The 16,136-nt window shown below is 51.0% G+C and overlaps 1 protein-coding gene across 1 annotated transcript; it reads right to left on the reverse strand.

Annotated features, from left to right (window-relative positions):
* Positions 1-1,277: 1,277 nt before the first annotated feature.
* Positions 1,278-7,303, reverse strand: LOC138102555 (T-cell activation Rho GTPase-activating protein-like). Its single transcript, XM_069000268.1, has 6 exons — positions 6,749-7,303; positions 6,405-6,507; positions 6,099-6,247; positions 5,749-5,840; positions 2,489-2,595; positions 1,278-1,300 (listed from the first exon to the last, which is right to left on the reverse strand). The coding sequence occupies exons 1-6, from the start codon at positions 6,968-6,970 to the stop codon at positions 1,278-1,280; spliced, it is 696 nt and encodes a 231-aa protein (XP_068856369.1). The 5' UTR covers positions 6,971-7,303.
* Between the last annotated feature and the right edge of the window lie 8,833 nt (positions 7,304-16,136).

Raw genomic sequence — 16,136 nt, forward strand, 5'->3', positions numbered from 1 at the left:
TGCAAATTTAAGACATCTTTTTGAGAGAAGTGACTGACGTAGCTTCTGCTGCGGGTGTTGCTTTAGTCTGCAGGTCAAGGCAGGTGATTTTAACCAAGGATGGAGTCCAAAGGTAACGTTCCAGTTTTGCCAAGTCAATAAAACCATTTACAATGGGGGTGCTGATGCTGAGCAGCTTTCCTAGTTTTTGGAAAGCTGCAACCTTAAAAAACCTAACAGGTTTTCCTACCTGAGGATACCAGCAGTAGCATGATGCCAATTCTTTGCACCTCTTTTCTGTATCTTTGGTGCTTTTAAGAGTTCCTCAGTCCCCAGCAGGAAAGAAAGCACGTGTGATAATGTAAGTGATTTGAGAGCTGTGTGTTGTGCCTTGCCCCATCAGTGTTCGTGCCAAGCTGGGCACCCCACTGGTAGGTCTGTCGAGTTGAATTCACCCTAATTGTGTGCAAACAGCAGCCCAGAGATGCCGAGAAGAGCAAGGACGGTGGGTGGGTGTGCACGGACACACCCGTGGGCTGATGGCTGTGTGGGCAGAAGGCTTTGGACAGCAGTACATCTTCACTCTCCCAAGTTGGAAGAATATTTCAAATCTACATGAAATGAAAATATTTCTCAACATGTATCAAATAATACATATTAATTTATCATCTCTTCAATTTATCCTATATAGTATGATATACAATATATTTTAATAGATATAATAAATAGAATATGTCAAATTTCTACTTGATCTTTTCCTAAGCCATAGCCTGTGGGGCTTATAGACCATCTCCTAGCAGTGCTACATTTTTGCCTTCTGGTCCTACTTATTAGAGCAGCGTTTCCCCTGCGAGTTCCTTCAGGGAACTTCACAAAAAGGGCTTCCATCATTTCAGCGCTTGTGAGAACTTGTTGCTTCCCAGTTGTCCAGCATCCTTCTGGATTTTGGAGCATTTCAGCACTTGGGTCAATGGCCCTTCCCTCATCCCTGCCCTGCAGCAGTTACAGTCACTGTTCCCTCGCCCTGGCTCCAGACCTTTTGCCAAAGTGCTGCCAAAGGCAGCGCAGCTGGCTCAGGATCCCTGGTTGCTGCTGCTCTCCAGGATGACCTTCAGAGGGACACTTGGAGCGCTCCCTAAAGAGCTTCCGGTGGGATGGGGGTGGATTTCTCCTCCCCGGGTGGCTCCTGGTTACAGTTCTACGCTCAGGGTGATGCCTTTTCCTGGTCTTAAAATCAAGAGTCAAACACGGTTAGAAGGGGAAAAGGGATTTTACCTTGGGATTTATTTTAAGGATCCTTAGGTGCACATGTCCAGGTCATCTGCATGGAGAATGACAGCAGTGGAAAAACTCAATTGGGAAGTACAGGGACCACCCAGAGAGAGTAGCTATGTGTGTAGAAATGGGACCCTCTAAACCCAGATTTGCAAGATTTGTCAAGAGACATCCATGACGTGGGTTCAAGCCCTGCCTGTAGCCTTGCTGAGAGTCCGCATACAGCCAAGGAGAAGGGACAACATCAGTCCCTATGAAATATTATATGGCAGGCCATAGCAGGTTCCACATATCCCAGGGGAAATTCATATGAGAAGTAAAAATGATTTGCAAAAGTGTTTAATGGCTCTGAGTTCCACTTTGCAGAAGCTCCAGAGATTCGTCGTGTTATCCAAACCAATAGGATTGGACACAGCTGCTCATCCATTCCAGCCTGGAGACTGAGTCTACATCAAGTGGTGGGACAGCGACCCCTTGCAAGCCAAGTGGAAGGGACCATTCCAAGTTTTGCTGACCACTTTTACTGGGGTCAAGGTTGCTGGCAAGGGACCGTGGATCCACTACTCCAGGGTGAAGAAAGCTTCTGCTCCCAAAATCACCGAGATTTGATACAGAGACTGATACAAATCAGAAAGATGCAGTTTAAACTGTTTTTGACATGTTTCCTGTTTGTCCAACTGGTAACCATGGTTCAAGGTTCACCCCATGATTTGCATAAGACTGTGGTCCAAAATGTGTCCAAAATTCTTAATAAGAGCGATTGCTAGATCTGTACTCAGTTACCACCCCTAGATGGGAAGGGTCAGTGGCCATTGATTGGCATTTTAATGGAAGAGAACCGCACTGAAATGTGGGAACCAATGAATAGCACCCTTCTGCCCCCCATTACCCTGAGTAGCCTGGTAGAGCATGCCAACTATAAGGTTCCTTGTGCAATTGTAAACGCCACAGGAAAAGCCGTTCTTCCTTCATATTGTCATCAGACCCATTTCAGGGAAATAATAGACCCAAGAATTGCAGCAAAGATGAAACTGACAGGGTGGAGACTGGCTCAGTCGTTTGGGATGGGGTTGTATTGGATATGTGGTAATAAGGCCTGGAAAGTTATGCCTGTGAACAAAGACCAGGCTTGTGCTATTGGGGCTGTGGTCTCAAATATAACAATATTTGACCATCTTGAAAAACCAAATGAGAAGAAAAAAAGGTCTCTTAATCCCCTCATTGAACGTCCCACACTTTTTCATAGCATAATCAGAGCCCTTGTACCCGCTTACGGAGTAGTTGAACTGGAAAGAACAGTTGTAAACATCTCGGCTGTCATTGAACGTATTGAGCAGCATACTGCAGATGCAATTTCAGCCTTACAGGAGGAAGTTGACAGTCTGTCCCGTGCAGTTATGCAAAACAGGGTAGCTCTCAATTTCAAACTTGCTGCACAAGGAGGTGTATGTGCTATTGTCAATACCACTTGTTGTTCTTATGTGGACCAAAGTGGAAGAATTAAGAAAGATTTAGATGACATTTGGAAGAGAACTCAAATTCTACATGAAGTAGCTTCTAGAAATAACACCTTAAAATTTGATCATGTTTTTGATACCCTCACCTCATGATTACCAAACTGAGCCCAGGTAAAAGAAATATTCATAACAGCTGTAATTGTAGTTATTATCTGTGTAATTTGCTGTGGAGCAGCTGGTTGTGTAAACAGGTTCTGCGGGTAAGGAATAGAGACCAGACAAGACAGAGTTTTGTTAGTCTCTAAAACGGGGGCAATGATGCCATGAAGATTTTTGCCTTTTCTTTTATAGCCGTTATACCTTTTTACAACTTCTGTATTCTTCGTGCTTTTTGCCGACATTCTTAGACTTGTTTGTCAAACTGAGAGACAAAACATTTTAGAAGCTTGGTAGCTAGGGATCAGTGTGCCCCAGAGCCCAAGGTCCTCTCCAGAACACATTCTGTAAAGCAAGATAGAACCATGGCAGGGGAAGGTTCCTTAGAGAAGGGGGCTCACTTGAGCCTCTCCTTGGGGAACCTTGGATAGATCTGCTAATTAGTAAAACCTATAATGTTATACCCGATGTTGGGGAGACACACACATACTCAGCGGGGTGCATCTCAATGCATACGACCTGGATGTGTGCACCTAAGGATCCTTAAAATAAATCCCCAGGTAAAATCCCTTTTCCCCTTCTAACCATGTTTGACTCTCAATTTTAAGACCAGGAAAAGGCATCAAGGGGAGTCCCGCTTTCTCAGCAGGCCTCTGCAGCGAGTCTGTAGCCAACGTGTGGCTCTGCTGGCAGCCCAAATGTGCCGTTCCCTTGCCCAGCCTGGCTGCAGCTGGGGGATCTGCTGGGCACGGCTGGGGATTTTCATGGCCAAAATCCTCCAGCACCATCCTGTTTACATCTGCCCAGTCCTTTGTACAGCACAAATCTACCCTTCTTGCAGTTTAAACATGGAAATTATGGCAGATTGCCACCCTTGCACTGCTAATGTACAAATACACAAAAAGCAACTTCAGTTTAAAAATGACATTTGTTTTAAATTGCTACACCCACGCTGCTAATACATGAACATAAAACTATCAACTGAAGTTTACAAAACTAATTTATTGTTACAGTCATGCTATGTACATATATACAAATACCCACTTCAGTTAAAAAAAATTAATTTACTGGAACCCTCTACTACCACTACACACAAATATCAACTGAAGTTTAACAATTTAATTTATTACATAATTCTACAACTGTACGGCCCATATATGAATACAGAAATACAGATATCCCTCTCTAAAGAATCCCAGATCCAGAACTAAATAAATAGAATTCTAGAACTATACAATTCCATAAATCTGAAATGTAAGTAAATACATATCAAATACAAATACATATAAAAACACACAGATGTAAATATCTATTAAATATTTCATGTGAGATATAACGAGACATCTATAATACACACATATCAAATCCCTCTATAAATATGCAAATATCAATGTACTAATATAAAAATCATTCCAACCCCATCAATCGATCTCTAGAGGTACCCAACTGAACAAGTATGTAAATATAACTACAGATGTAAACAGATCGATATACATGCATCAATATACCCATACAAATAGATATACAGGTGTCAATATCCCCATTTTTCTAACGCTCTTAGTCATACTCCACACATTTATAACTAGAATTATATCAGGAGGGATTGCAGCCGCCGATATTCCCAGCCTCTCCCTTGGTCTCTTCCTCTTGTGCAGAGCAGCTCTCCTGGACGGGGACAGCAGATGGGACACCTGGGAAGCAAAGGGAACACTGAGTCAGGATCGGGACGTTTCCCTTGGCAGCAGCTGCACTTCCATCAGGGAAGAGAAATCTCAGAGCCTCCCCAGGAGGCCTAGAAAGAAAAACCAGGCCCAGCGGGCCAGGCTGTGGTGAGCGCAGCCCCGGCGGGACCGTCCCGCAGCCCCCGGCAGCGCGGCACAGCCGGCACCGCTCCCGGGCCCTGCCGGCACAGCTGCCTTGCCCAAGGACAGCCCCTGTGCCGCCCGGGGCAGCCGCGCTGAGCGGCCCCAGCACGGGCAGGGCCCGCTCCTGCCCAGCCGGCCAGTGCCCGCGGCCAAAGCCCACGCCACCGTTTGTGCCTGCAGCTCCCACCCTGGTTTTTGCTTTGCCACCAGCGGTTCCTGCTGCTCCCGTCAGGTGTGGGCAGCCAAGACCGGGGGCTGAAAGTGCTGCTCAGCTGGGCCTGGCCGCCAGCCCAGCCCCCAGCATGGCCACAGGGCACGGAGCTGGCACAGCAGACAAGGCAATGGGGACAGAGGCAGCAGAGTGGGGATAGATGTGGCAGAGCAGCAGATGCCTTGACAGGTACCAAGAGACGTACCTAATTATCCATTGACATAGAACATGTGAAAGAGCGGCCTCTAGAATGAAAACCTTAGCTTGATAGGTGTCACTAGAAACATCTAGAAGCAGAACTAGAGGGAGAGGGGTTCCAGCTGCCCCACCTTCACAGCTTCTCCCTCAGCCCCTTCGTCCCGCCCAGAGCCATCCTCCTGCAGAGGTTCTGCACGTGGGCGTGGAGGAAGCCAAGGGCTGCAGAGCCCCTGCACAGCTGCCATGGAGCTCTTGCCAAGCCCTGCCCAGCACCAGCCCCTGCCGGCCCTTGCCAGTGCCTTGGGCTGACTCAGGGCAGTGTGGAGAGGAGGGTGGGCAGCAGAGCCTGGCACATCCATACCTGGGCTTCTTGGGCTGGCAGAGCTTCCTGCGTTTCTCCAGTCTTCTTTGTGTGTCCTCCTTTCCCTTTCTGGCTGCTATTCCCTGTCTTCTGGCCAGGCCTCTGCTCGCTGTCTTTTCCTTCTCTTTTTCTCTTCCTGGGGCTAGCAGCCTACAAGCCTTTAGCCACAAAGTTGGATTAGAGAGGCAAAGGTGGGAGGCACAAGCTCAGTCCCTTCTTGTTGGAACCAATGTGGGCTCCTTTTACCTTCCTGACACAGAAAGGCTCGTCAGGGCTTCGGCCTTGGCCAGCGACTCTGGGGAGCTCTGGTGGGTGTTTGGAGACAAAGCTGGAGGTGCCTGAAGCAGAAATTCTGGAGGGGGGGGGGGGGGGGGATGGAGGGATGAGGGGGATAAGGAGGGAGGGAGGAGAGAGGGAGGGAGGAAAGCAGGGAGGGAGGGAGGAAAGCAGGGAGGGAGGGAGGAAAGCAGGGAGGGAGGGAGGCCAGAGGCTGCAGAGTTGTGCTGTCAGGAGGAGGCACAGCAGCTCCTTGGCCCCATGACAAACTGCCTGTCTCCCTGGGACACATTGTTCCAGGATTTGTGCAGCTGCCATACCTCTGCTCTTTGGACCTCCAGCACCGTGGCCTCTTCTCCATCTCCCTGCCAGGTCTCAGGCAGGGAAGGGGATGCATCCAGATTGCTTTCTGCCTGGGGCTTGTTGTCTTCTCTTCCTGCAGGGCCACTTTGCTCTTCCCTGTGCATCTCTAGAAAGCAAAAGCATGTGCAGCAAAGTGACAACTTGGAAGACAAGAACAAAACACCAGAACCCACAGGCAAGCCCTACACTGCTTGGCCTCTTGATGCTGAGATTTCTGGGGCCCTGAGTCCCAGGCTGGGACAAGGCTCTGTTCCTGCTCCTACCTGTGCATAGCTCTGTGGGTGCTGGTGACTCGTTGGGGCCAGCTACCTGTTCCCCAAAGATGTCACCTGAGTTCTCCAGCGGGATGTCCACCAGAGCATTCGCCTGCACACAGGAAAGCCTTGCTCTCAGCTCAGAGGCCCGAGAGCGTGCCAAGCAGCCCTGGCCATCACGGCTGAGCCTTGCCTCTGCACAGGAGGAAGGCGCTGGCTGGGGGGCAGCTCTTGCAGGCAGCTCCCGCAGCAGCCTTGGCTGGACACAGGGGGCCGCCAGGCACAGGCACCTCTGGGCAGCCAAGTTGCCTTTGGCCAGCAAGGCTGCAGCCGGCTGCTGAAGCCAGCCTTACCTGCTTGTTCTCGGCCAGCATGGCCTCGAGCTCCAGCTGCTGCTCCTGCGGTGGGCTCAGCAGCTTTGGCCCCAGGCAGACGGCCAGGCTGCTGCAGGTCATTCTGCTGCTGGACACGTGCTGGCCGATGAGTCGCAGCAGTGCCAGCAGCTGCCTGAGGAGGAGCAGCTTTGCTGCGGGCAACTTCTTGGCCCCCCGAGGGAACAGGAAGGCAGCGTCCATCAGCAGGCCCACGTTGCCCACGGCCGTCCCCAGAGCTGGCCCCAGGCAGGGAGCAGCCAGCGGCTGCTGCGCAGCTCCGCAGGCGCTCTCGGCCAGCGCTCAGGGCTCCAGCGCTCCCGCGGGAAGGATGCAGGGCGTTGCTGCCCAGCTCCTGATTTCCCCCGAGCTCACGCAAGGGAACGCTCCCCGTGCATTGCCCCAAAATCAGACTGCCAGCCAGCAAGAGCAAGCTGTCCAAAAACACAGCCCCTTCAGGAGAGTGTCCCCTTTCAGGAGAGTGCCAGGCTTCCAGCAGTGCCTGCTGCGGAGCTGGAAGCTGCTGCCCACGTTTACTCTTTGAGCTGACAGATCTTGTCCTCCCTGCTGGCCATCTGCATCGCAGCCATCCAGTCCTCGTAGAGGTCGGTGACGAGGAGCTTGCCGGGGATGCTTCCCAGGAAGTCCTGCCATGCCAAGGGCTGCCGGTGAGCCTTGGAGCACGGTGGCCCAGGCAGGAGCCTTTGCAGCTGCAGCTCAGGAGGACTCACCTTGAGGAGCATGGCCAGCAGCAGCACTGGCTGGCTTGCCATGTCGACGTGCAGGCTGTGGTCCAGGGCCTGCCGCAGCTCCTGTCAGGCTTTGGCGCTCTCTGCTTTCTGGAAGATGCCTTCTGTTGTGGGCCCTTCCTGGTGCAGGACAGCCAGCAGCTCCTGCAGGAGAGGCGAGAGGGCAGGGGCTTGTGTGAGGAGCTGCCCTGTTTGCAGAGCTCTGCCCCAGCCTGGGCTCGCTGCCTCCTGCTGCAAAGGGGCTGGGAGCAGGAGCCTGAGGCACGGCTGAAGAGCCCAGTGCCCCATGGCTGGGGGACATGCGTGGGGACACTGGCTGTGCAGCATCCAGAGGGAGGGACGGGCAGCCCTGTGCGGCCGCCTCACCTGGATGGGCCGGGGCAGCGTGCCGTCCTCCGCGCAGACGGCTGCCAGGGGCTGCCCGAAGAGCGCCCTGCTGCAGCCGGAGCCCTCCTGCCCTGGCGCCCGCGCAGCCCTGGCTGGGCCCCGCTGCAGAGCAAAGGGCCAGGGCAGCCACCTCCTCCTCGTCCTGCCGCTGCTGCTGCTGCTGCCGCTGCTGCCGGTCCCTGCTGCTGCAGAGGAAAAGAGAACCAAAGGCATCAGTGGAGACAGCCAGGCCAGCGCTGCCACAGCCTGCCCTGCCCTGCCCTCAGCACCGTGTGGAGCCATGCAGAACCCCAAGCAGTGAGCAGGCAACTGCAAGTGTGGCTGCACCTTGGAGGCTTCTGAGAGCTGGAGTGTCACTGGGAGAAGCTGCCCCGGGCCTGAGCCTGCCCTTCTCCAAGCTGTGGGCAGCACTGCAGGCTCTCTGTCCATGCACAACCATCTCCAGTGGTCACAGTCCAGCAGGTGCCCTTGCCCATGTCCAGGGGATGCCCTCCTCAGGGTGCCACAGCTGCATGGCCACACTTGGGGCACAAGTGAGGGCAGCTCGGCCAGAAGAAGAGATCGTCTTTGCTTTTGCCTGGTCTCTAGTGAGGTGGAACATTCGGATGAGAGCTGGAGCATTCTGATGGAACACTGCATGGCTCAGCTGGGCTTGCTGGAATCTGTTAGGCACATTCGCTAACTCAGTGGGCATTGCTAGGGCATCTGCTCTCCTGTTCCCTTTGGCATTAAATCCTGGCAGGTCAGTGTGTGATCTCACACACTATGCATGACATAGAATGGTTGCTTTCAGTGGGAGATCAGTTGAATCAATTTTGAAAGCAAGTTATGAAGTTTTGGGTTTGCAACCTCCTTTAGTAAGGCTCTCTCTGCCCTGGAAACTACACCTGCAACATAGGCTGAGTCAGTTATCAAATTAAATGGTTCACTGAACCACTCAAATGCCCTGACCACGGCTGCAAGTTCTGCCACTTCAGGATCCTTCAACTACCTGTACATCAGACTCCCACTTCTGAGTGCAGGGATACTTCCATGTGATGACAGACTTGCGGGAACGACCGCAGGCATCTGAAAAGATTGTCAAGGCATTTAATGGTTTTCTGCTTTGAATTTCTTTTGGAATCAGTTTGAAAAGGCAGACCTGGGGCTCAGTGGTGTGCCTGCTGGGACGACAGCGCTTCCTGTACCTTACAGATGGACTGTCTCACCTCCTCTGTTAGATGCCTGGGTGATGGGAGGTCATCTTTCCCTCGCAGGAGGTTGAACAGAGGAGCGAGATCTTCTGTTGTCAGCTCTAGGAGAGGCCTCACCCAATTGATGGACCCGCAGAGCTGATGGAGTTCCTGCAAGGTCTTAGGGTTATCAATTATTTTGACTTGTTGGGGAACCCCAGTCTGCTCATGGATTTTTAGTCCAAGGTATTTAAATGGAGAGGTTTTCTGGACCTTTTTGGCCTGGATTTCAAATCCATTTGCCTCTAAGGCCTCAATTACCTTCCCCAATGTCCAGTCTAAATAGGATTGGTTAGGAGCACACACCAAAACATCGTCCATATAGTGGAGCACTATTGCCTTTGCTGCTAACTTTCTGACAGGGGACAGAATGCGAGCTACATACCACTGGCAGATGGTGGGTGAGTTCTTCATGCCTTGTGGCAAAACTCACCACTGCTAGCGCTGCACGGGAGCCTTTCGGTCGATGGAAGGGACCGAGAAGGCAAACCAGGGCACATTGTCTGAGCGTAGTGGGATCTGGAAGAAACACTCTTTAATATCAATGACTGCTACCTTCCACTGCCTGGGGAGCATGGAGGGTGAAGGCATTCCGGGCTGCAGGGGTCCCATGTCCTCTATGACTGCATTTATTTTCCGCAAGTCCTGGAGGAGGCGCCACTGGTCTTTCCCCAGCTTTTTGATTCCAAATACCAGGGAATTCCAAGGGCTCTTACATGGTTCGATATTTCCTCTTTTCAATTGCTCCTCCATGAGTGTGCTGAGTGCCTTTAATCTGTCATTTTTCAAAGGCCATTGATCCATCCAGATGTGTTTGTCAGAGATCCAATTTAATTTCTGGAAGGGGCACTCCGCAGTGGCCTGTACAAAAAATGTTGGGGTTGAGATGGAATTTCGACTCGAGCCTCCCACTGGGACATGAGATCTCTGCCCCGCAATGGAAATCCAGAGTCAATTACAAAAGGACGGACTGATGCTATCTGTCCCTCTGGACCCTCAATTTGGACAAGTGCCTTGCTTCTTTGAGCAGATATAGATCCCCCCCCACCCGTCACAATACCTTCTGCCAGCTGCAGCTCCCAGTGTGACGGCCAATTGTGGGAAGAAATGACTGTCACGTCTGCTCCCATGTCCATCATTCCTGCCAGGCTGATGTCTGAGCCTTGGCCAGACAGTTTGCAATTAAGCATGGGTTTGTCATTCCCAGCTGCCTCAGCCCAGAAGACAGAGGGGTTGTAGTCCTGTGGCGGACTACTGGGCATGAGAATAGCTTGGGCCACAACCTGGTTAGCAGCAAGAAAATAGGGAGGGTTAACACACTGGATATTGACAGTAAAGAACCCTTGTGGGCCCACTTGAACAATTTCTGGTGTAACACAAATGTCAGCTGGTGAATGTACAACATCTTTTAACACAAACAATATACAGTCTCTCAGACTCTCACAACTCACGACGATTCTCTGGGGTGTCACTGAGTCCATTTGAGTTGCACTGGTCGTGGTAACCATTTTCCTGGTGGCAGTTTCTTCATTCATTCCCCCATGTGGCCCTGCCAATCCACACAGTCCTGTCAGTGTTTTGGCTGCATCCCATCGGCGGCAGGCGATGTCATTTTCCCTGGGGAGACAGCTCAGGAACCCTGATTAACTGAAGCCAGAGCTCTGCAGTTTTGGGCCAAGTGCCCTGGTTTGCCACACCTGTGACAGACCCAATTAGCATTTCTATTGCCCTGAGATGCTGTTGCATCAGCAGCGGCTGCAATTTCTATTAAGTTTTTCCCCGTTTTTAAATTTGGCTGATGAATTGGCACCAATGTCGTGCAAGCACGAATCATTTGACTTAAGGTCGGTGGAGGTTCGAATGGAAGACCCAAAACCACTCTATTACAAGCATCATTGGCATTAATCTTTGCAATTTGCGTTAGAATATGCTCTCTTGTTTTCGGATCTTCCGCTTGTTTTTCCACTACCAGCCTCAGTTTATCCACAAAATCAATAAATGGCTCATTTTGCAGTTGCCGAATCTCAGTGTAATTCAATTGAGGTGCTAATTTAGGGGGCATCATTAAGAACGCTTGCTGTGCTGCTTGCTTTACAGCATTCAGGAGCGGCTCTGGTGTATTTTGAGCCTGGTTCTGAGGCTTGGCTAATAACCCCTCACTGGTAAGGTGATCCATAGAAACCCCCGCGTTGTTTGGATCCTGCAGTAAAATAAGGAGGATCTCTCCCAGTTGCTTCCTCCAACCTTCTTCCCACATTTGAAACTTGGATGGGGAAAGCAAGCAGGAGAAAATGCTTTTGAGGTCATGTGGCACAATCACTGTACCGGTGAGAGTTATCTTAAGAAGGTTCTTAAAATACTGATTCTCCCTCCCAAATGCTTTCTGGGCTTTGCAAAGCTCTTTCAGCCCTGCAGAATCAAAAGGTTTCCATGTGGGATTACTGCCAGTTCAATCATATGTTACAGGAACAGCAAAGGGATAGGAGGGGGCTGAGGAGACTCCCGGACCTGATTTCAAGATGGTTCCAGTTTCTACCCCGTGGGAACTGGAATGGGGGGCGTGTGGGAGCCAGGAAGTCCTCCACAGGGGGCGGGGTTGGAGGACCAGGAGGCGTGGTCACAGGATGGGCGGGGATTCCCAACGCAGGGGGCAGTACCCAATGCATGGGAGGAACCCGATGACATCACATCTCGGGGAGGGGATAGGAAAGGGTTGGGGGTAAGAGGGCGAAAGGGCCTGTGGGAAGAACAAGGGGGGGAGGGGTGAACTGTGCCATGTGGTCAGCGCCATTGTTCAGACACGTGGAGTGGGGGGGGACAATGGCAAACAGCATTTAAAACAGTTTTCTGGGCTTACAACTGGGGAAGAGGGCAAGGGATACGGGGTTTGGGAAGAGGTCGAGGCAGCTTGACCAGAGCTACCCCAACAGGGTGGCTGAAAAGAGCGAGAGGGGTCAGAGAGAAGGTAGCAACTCTGTGCCTCTGGGCATATCACCCCATTCAGTTTTTCCAACGAAGGGGAAGTGGGATGAGGAGCAGGAGGGGAGGAAGGAGGGATACAGGAAGAACTGCAAGGGGATTTGTGCTTTTCTTTTACTTTCTGATCCATTTTATGCAAGTCCCGAAGCACTAGAACTAGAGGAAAGAATTTTTCTCCAGAGGAGTCCCCTTTTCGCTTTAAATCAGTAATCTTATGCCCCACAGCCTGCCAGAAGGCAGGAGATTTTAAATTTGCTGGAGACACTTGAGGAAGGTAAAAGAAAAGCCAGCGAACAAACTGTTTTAACAGACCCTTTGAAAATTTGAAACCAGTAACTGAAAGGAATTTCACAACTTGGAGAAAAACCTCTCTTTGGGGCTGAGAGAGTTTGGATCCCATCTCTCTTTGGGCACTTCTTCTGCCCACCACCTGAAAAAAGAAAAAAGAAACAAAATATCAGGGACCAGGGATACTCGCACAAGTTTCAGAAATCAGCACAAATTTGTCTGGTCCCACAGTAAAAAGCACAGGTTGGGTTCTCTGAGGCACGCCTGCTCTCCAAAGTCAGTTCAGTGCAGAGTGAGTGGGAGTTAGCAGCCTTCTCTCAGGGCACTGCTCCTAAAACAGAGCAGACTGCTCCGAGAGGCGTTAGCAGTCCAAAGTCGCTTCTTATCGCTGTCCACTGACAGCCACGATGTCGCAGGGATCCACTCGTGTGAGCCCCGTGCTTGGTGCGCCAACCTAACGAAGTTCTTGCTGCTCGGGGCACGAGCTCTGGCGTGCCCCACGTCAGAGACAGCCCAGCTGCGTTACTTCTGCCCGCCGCGGAAGCGACTTCAGCATCAGGAAAAGAGCTGCTGGCTGAGTTAGCTAGCTGGCTTCTCGGCAGAGGAAACATGGCAGGAGCCGATGGTATCAGCTCACGTTAGCTCGGAGACAAAAGAAGAGAGAGGCTGTTCTGGTCTGGCTCCTAATAGATTTCTTGTTAGAAGTTTCGCAACCCGAACGAGCTGAGAAGGGATGGAATGCGATGGGATCCTCCCTGAGGCTTGTCCGCAGTTTTATAGAGTTTGAAAACTGCGGGGAAAGGGGAAAACAACCAATGAGTTACAAGCCAGGGGGAGGAAACAATTTCACAAGAACCACTGGGGGAAACCGAGGCGGGAGTTATAACAGAGAACCAGTGAACAACCAAGGAACCGAGAATTTTCCCGAACCAGGGGAGGCAGCTTGTACCCGGGCACTGCCCAGGGGGGTGCGGCTTAGGCTTCTGAGCCGCCCATTGACCCATCCTCTGAGTCTGCCTCTTCGGGAAACTCGATCCAGTGGATGGGCTGGTGTAGTGGTTTGGTCCAAATACTCATTCCTGTTTACCTTGTGTGAGGTAAGAATGAGGAGAAACGCAAAGCAGGCACCAAACTTGAAAGAATATAAAGAAATTTATTAACAGACCTAAAAGAGGGAAAAAAAAAATAAAATCATACCACACCTTCAGAACACTTCTCCTCCCCCCCATCTTTCTCCCATCTCCCACTGACAATATAAAAAGACAACCCTTGGGATGTTCAGTCTGTTTACCACTTCCATAATTGTTCAGTCCGTTTAGGAAGAGGAGCCTCTCTTGCCCATGCTATGGAGAAATTAGCACAATGAGACAGCTGCCCGGGTTGGTTCTCTGCTCACATGTGAGTCCCTTCCCCCGACATGCAGCTTTTCCCACAACTGCTTTCGAGGGTCCACTCTTGAATTACTGGGGTACAAATTGAAGGTTGAGCCATTCAGAAACAAAAGTTCTCTTCAGCCATCTCTGGGAGCATTTCATCTCTAAGAACAGAGGCCCTAATCCTTCCCTGGGAGCAAAGGGTCCTCCTCATCTTCATCTCTAGGGCTATCTCTGGGAGCATCTCTAGGAACTGAGGTCTTCTCCTTTTCCATTTGGAGCAAAAGTCCTCATCACTTCCATCTCTCCCTGTTCAAACTTCTCCTCAAATTACAGCTGCTTCAGCATCTGCCTATCTCAGCGCAGGTGCTTTTGCTCACAAGTACAAGTTGAACACTCCACCCCCCCATGCCTTCATGAAATTACAACAGGTACTCTGATACATCATAGCTTTACAACAGAATATCAGCTTTAAGCATCTCGTCTTTCTTCTCCCTCAGGTTTTCAGCTCTTCACAGCACTAAAAGGGTTAATCTCACCTAGGCCTTGCAGCTGGAATTTCGCTTATCGCTGTTGGTCACACGATCTTTTGCCGGACAGCAGGGCAGCTTCAGCTGAATCTTGGCCGCACTGGAGAGGGGGAGCCGGGCTGCTCCGGCTGCCCATAGCAGGGCTGTGGGGGTGTTCCGCGGGTGGAACAGGGCCCACCGGCTCCAGGATGGCTGTGGCGCGGCCCGGCCTGGCCCGAGCAGGGCCTGGGCTGGGCCCGCTGGGCCCCCGCACAGGGCCCACAGCCTCCTGTCCCAGCAGCAGAAACGAGAGAGGGCTCTGCCTGGGGTGTGTCTATTCTTAAGTGTGGATCACAGAGGCCACAATTTTTAGTGGCTTCAAGAATTGTCCGTATTCAAACTGGCCAGCTGATAGGCTCTGTCAGGTCACAGAGGAAGCTGTAAGCACCCCTTTGCAAGAGCATCACTTCTGGGATTATGCTTTGCTAACCCATGACAGCTGGGATTGATTGGCATCACGCTGCCCCAGCCCCGCAGTGGGCTGGGTCACACCAACAATTTCAACTGTTTGTTTCCTTACCTGAGGAAAATCGGATGGATTTCCTGTCTTTTCTTCCAATTACCATTGTTTTCAAGAAGAGGATAAAAAGCTTGATGAGTTTTGTTTAATGGAAGCTGCGCTTAAGGGACCAACAAGAGCTGCAGAGATCCTTCTCATGTAATAATCCTTAGAGATAGTATAGATAGTTAGTATAGCAAAGTCCCTCTTCCAAACTGCCTGTCAAGCTGGTGGGAATCTTCAGAGAAGCAAAACGTGCTTTTGCTGATGTAGTTGCCCCTAACTAGGTCAGCCAATCAAATCAGCTGCCAAGGCAAGCTCTGCTGACTCTTGGAAAAGCTGTGGCTGCTTTGGGGTCTGAGTTTTTTGTTGGTATAGAAAAGTCATCTCTGCCTCTCTGCCAGGGCAGAAATTGCCACTGCAGAGTGGGCTCTGGGAGAGCATTTACAGATGTGAAAGAAGCAGGTGGAGCCTCATGTTTCCTTTTTCTCCAGGCTGAACTCCTGATAGCCACAGGAGGGAGACAAAGCTGCAGCAGCCCAACCTATTCTCAGTTTTGCTGCGCCACTTCCTGAGCTGCTGCCTGCAGACAAAGGAGGAGCGGCTCTGGTCTGCCAAGGAGCTCCTGCAGGTAAAATGCAAAGGGGCTGCAGGTCAAACAGTGTCCGAGGATGGGCTCCTCCTCCACTGAAGCCCAAGGCATCAGATGAGCCCCCTTCCTCCTCATCTCCACTTCTGGTTCCTTTTAAATGATGATGGTGAGGAATCCTAGGCTGGGCTGGGCTGGTAGGAACCTGTAAAGGTCATCTGGTCCAAACAGCCTGCAATGAGCAGTCCCTGCAATGAGGGACAACTTGAAAGAGATCAGGTTGCTCAGAGCCCCTTCCCACCTGACCTGGAATGTTTCCAGGGAAGGGACACTTACCAGCTCTCAGGACAACCTGTGCCACTGTTGCACTATGTTCCTTAGACCGACTCGGAGTAAATCCCCTTTTCATTTAAAAATATTACCCCTGCCTTTGAAGCACTGAGCTTGGAAAGTCATGGTTCATTGTTCTTGGTTGGTTTTTTTTTCCTTTGGGCAGCATCCATTTGTAACATCAGCCAAGCCTGCGTCCAGCCTGGCACCACTCATTATTTCAGTGAAGAGGTGGAAAGAGAAGAAAAGACTGTGACAATCACATCAGGACTATTTTCTCCATGACCAGCTTAGATGAGGATTGTAGAGTAGGATTGCAGAGTAGGATTGTAGAGAAGGATGGCAAATAATTAAAGTTTCTGAAACCTCAACTCA

The sequence above is a fragment of the Aphelocoma coerulescens genome, unplaced genomic scaffold, assembly GCF_041296385.1.
Source record: "Aphelocoma coerulescens isolate FSJ_1873_10779 unplaced genomic scaffold, UR_Acoe_1.0 HiC_scaffold_87, whole genome shotgun sequence".
In the NCBI taxonomy this organism is placed as follows: domain Eukaryota; kingdom Metazoa; phylum Chordata; class Aves; order Passeriformes; family Corvidae; genus Aphelocoma; species Aphelocoma coerulescens.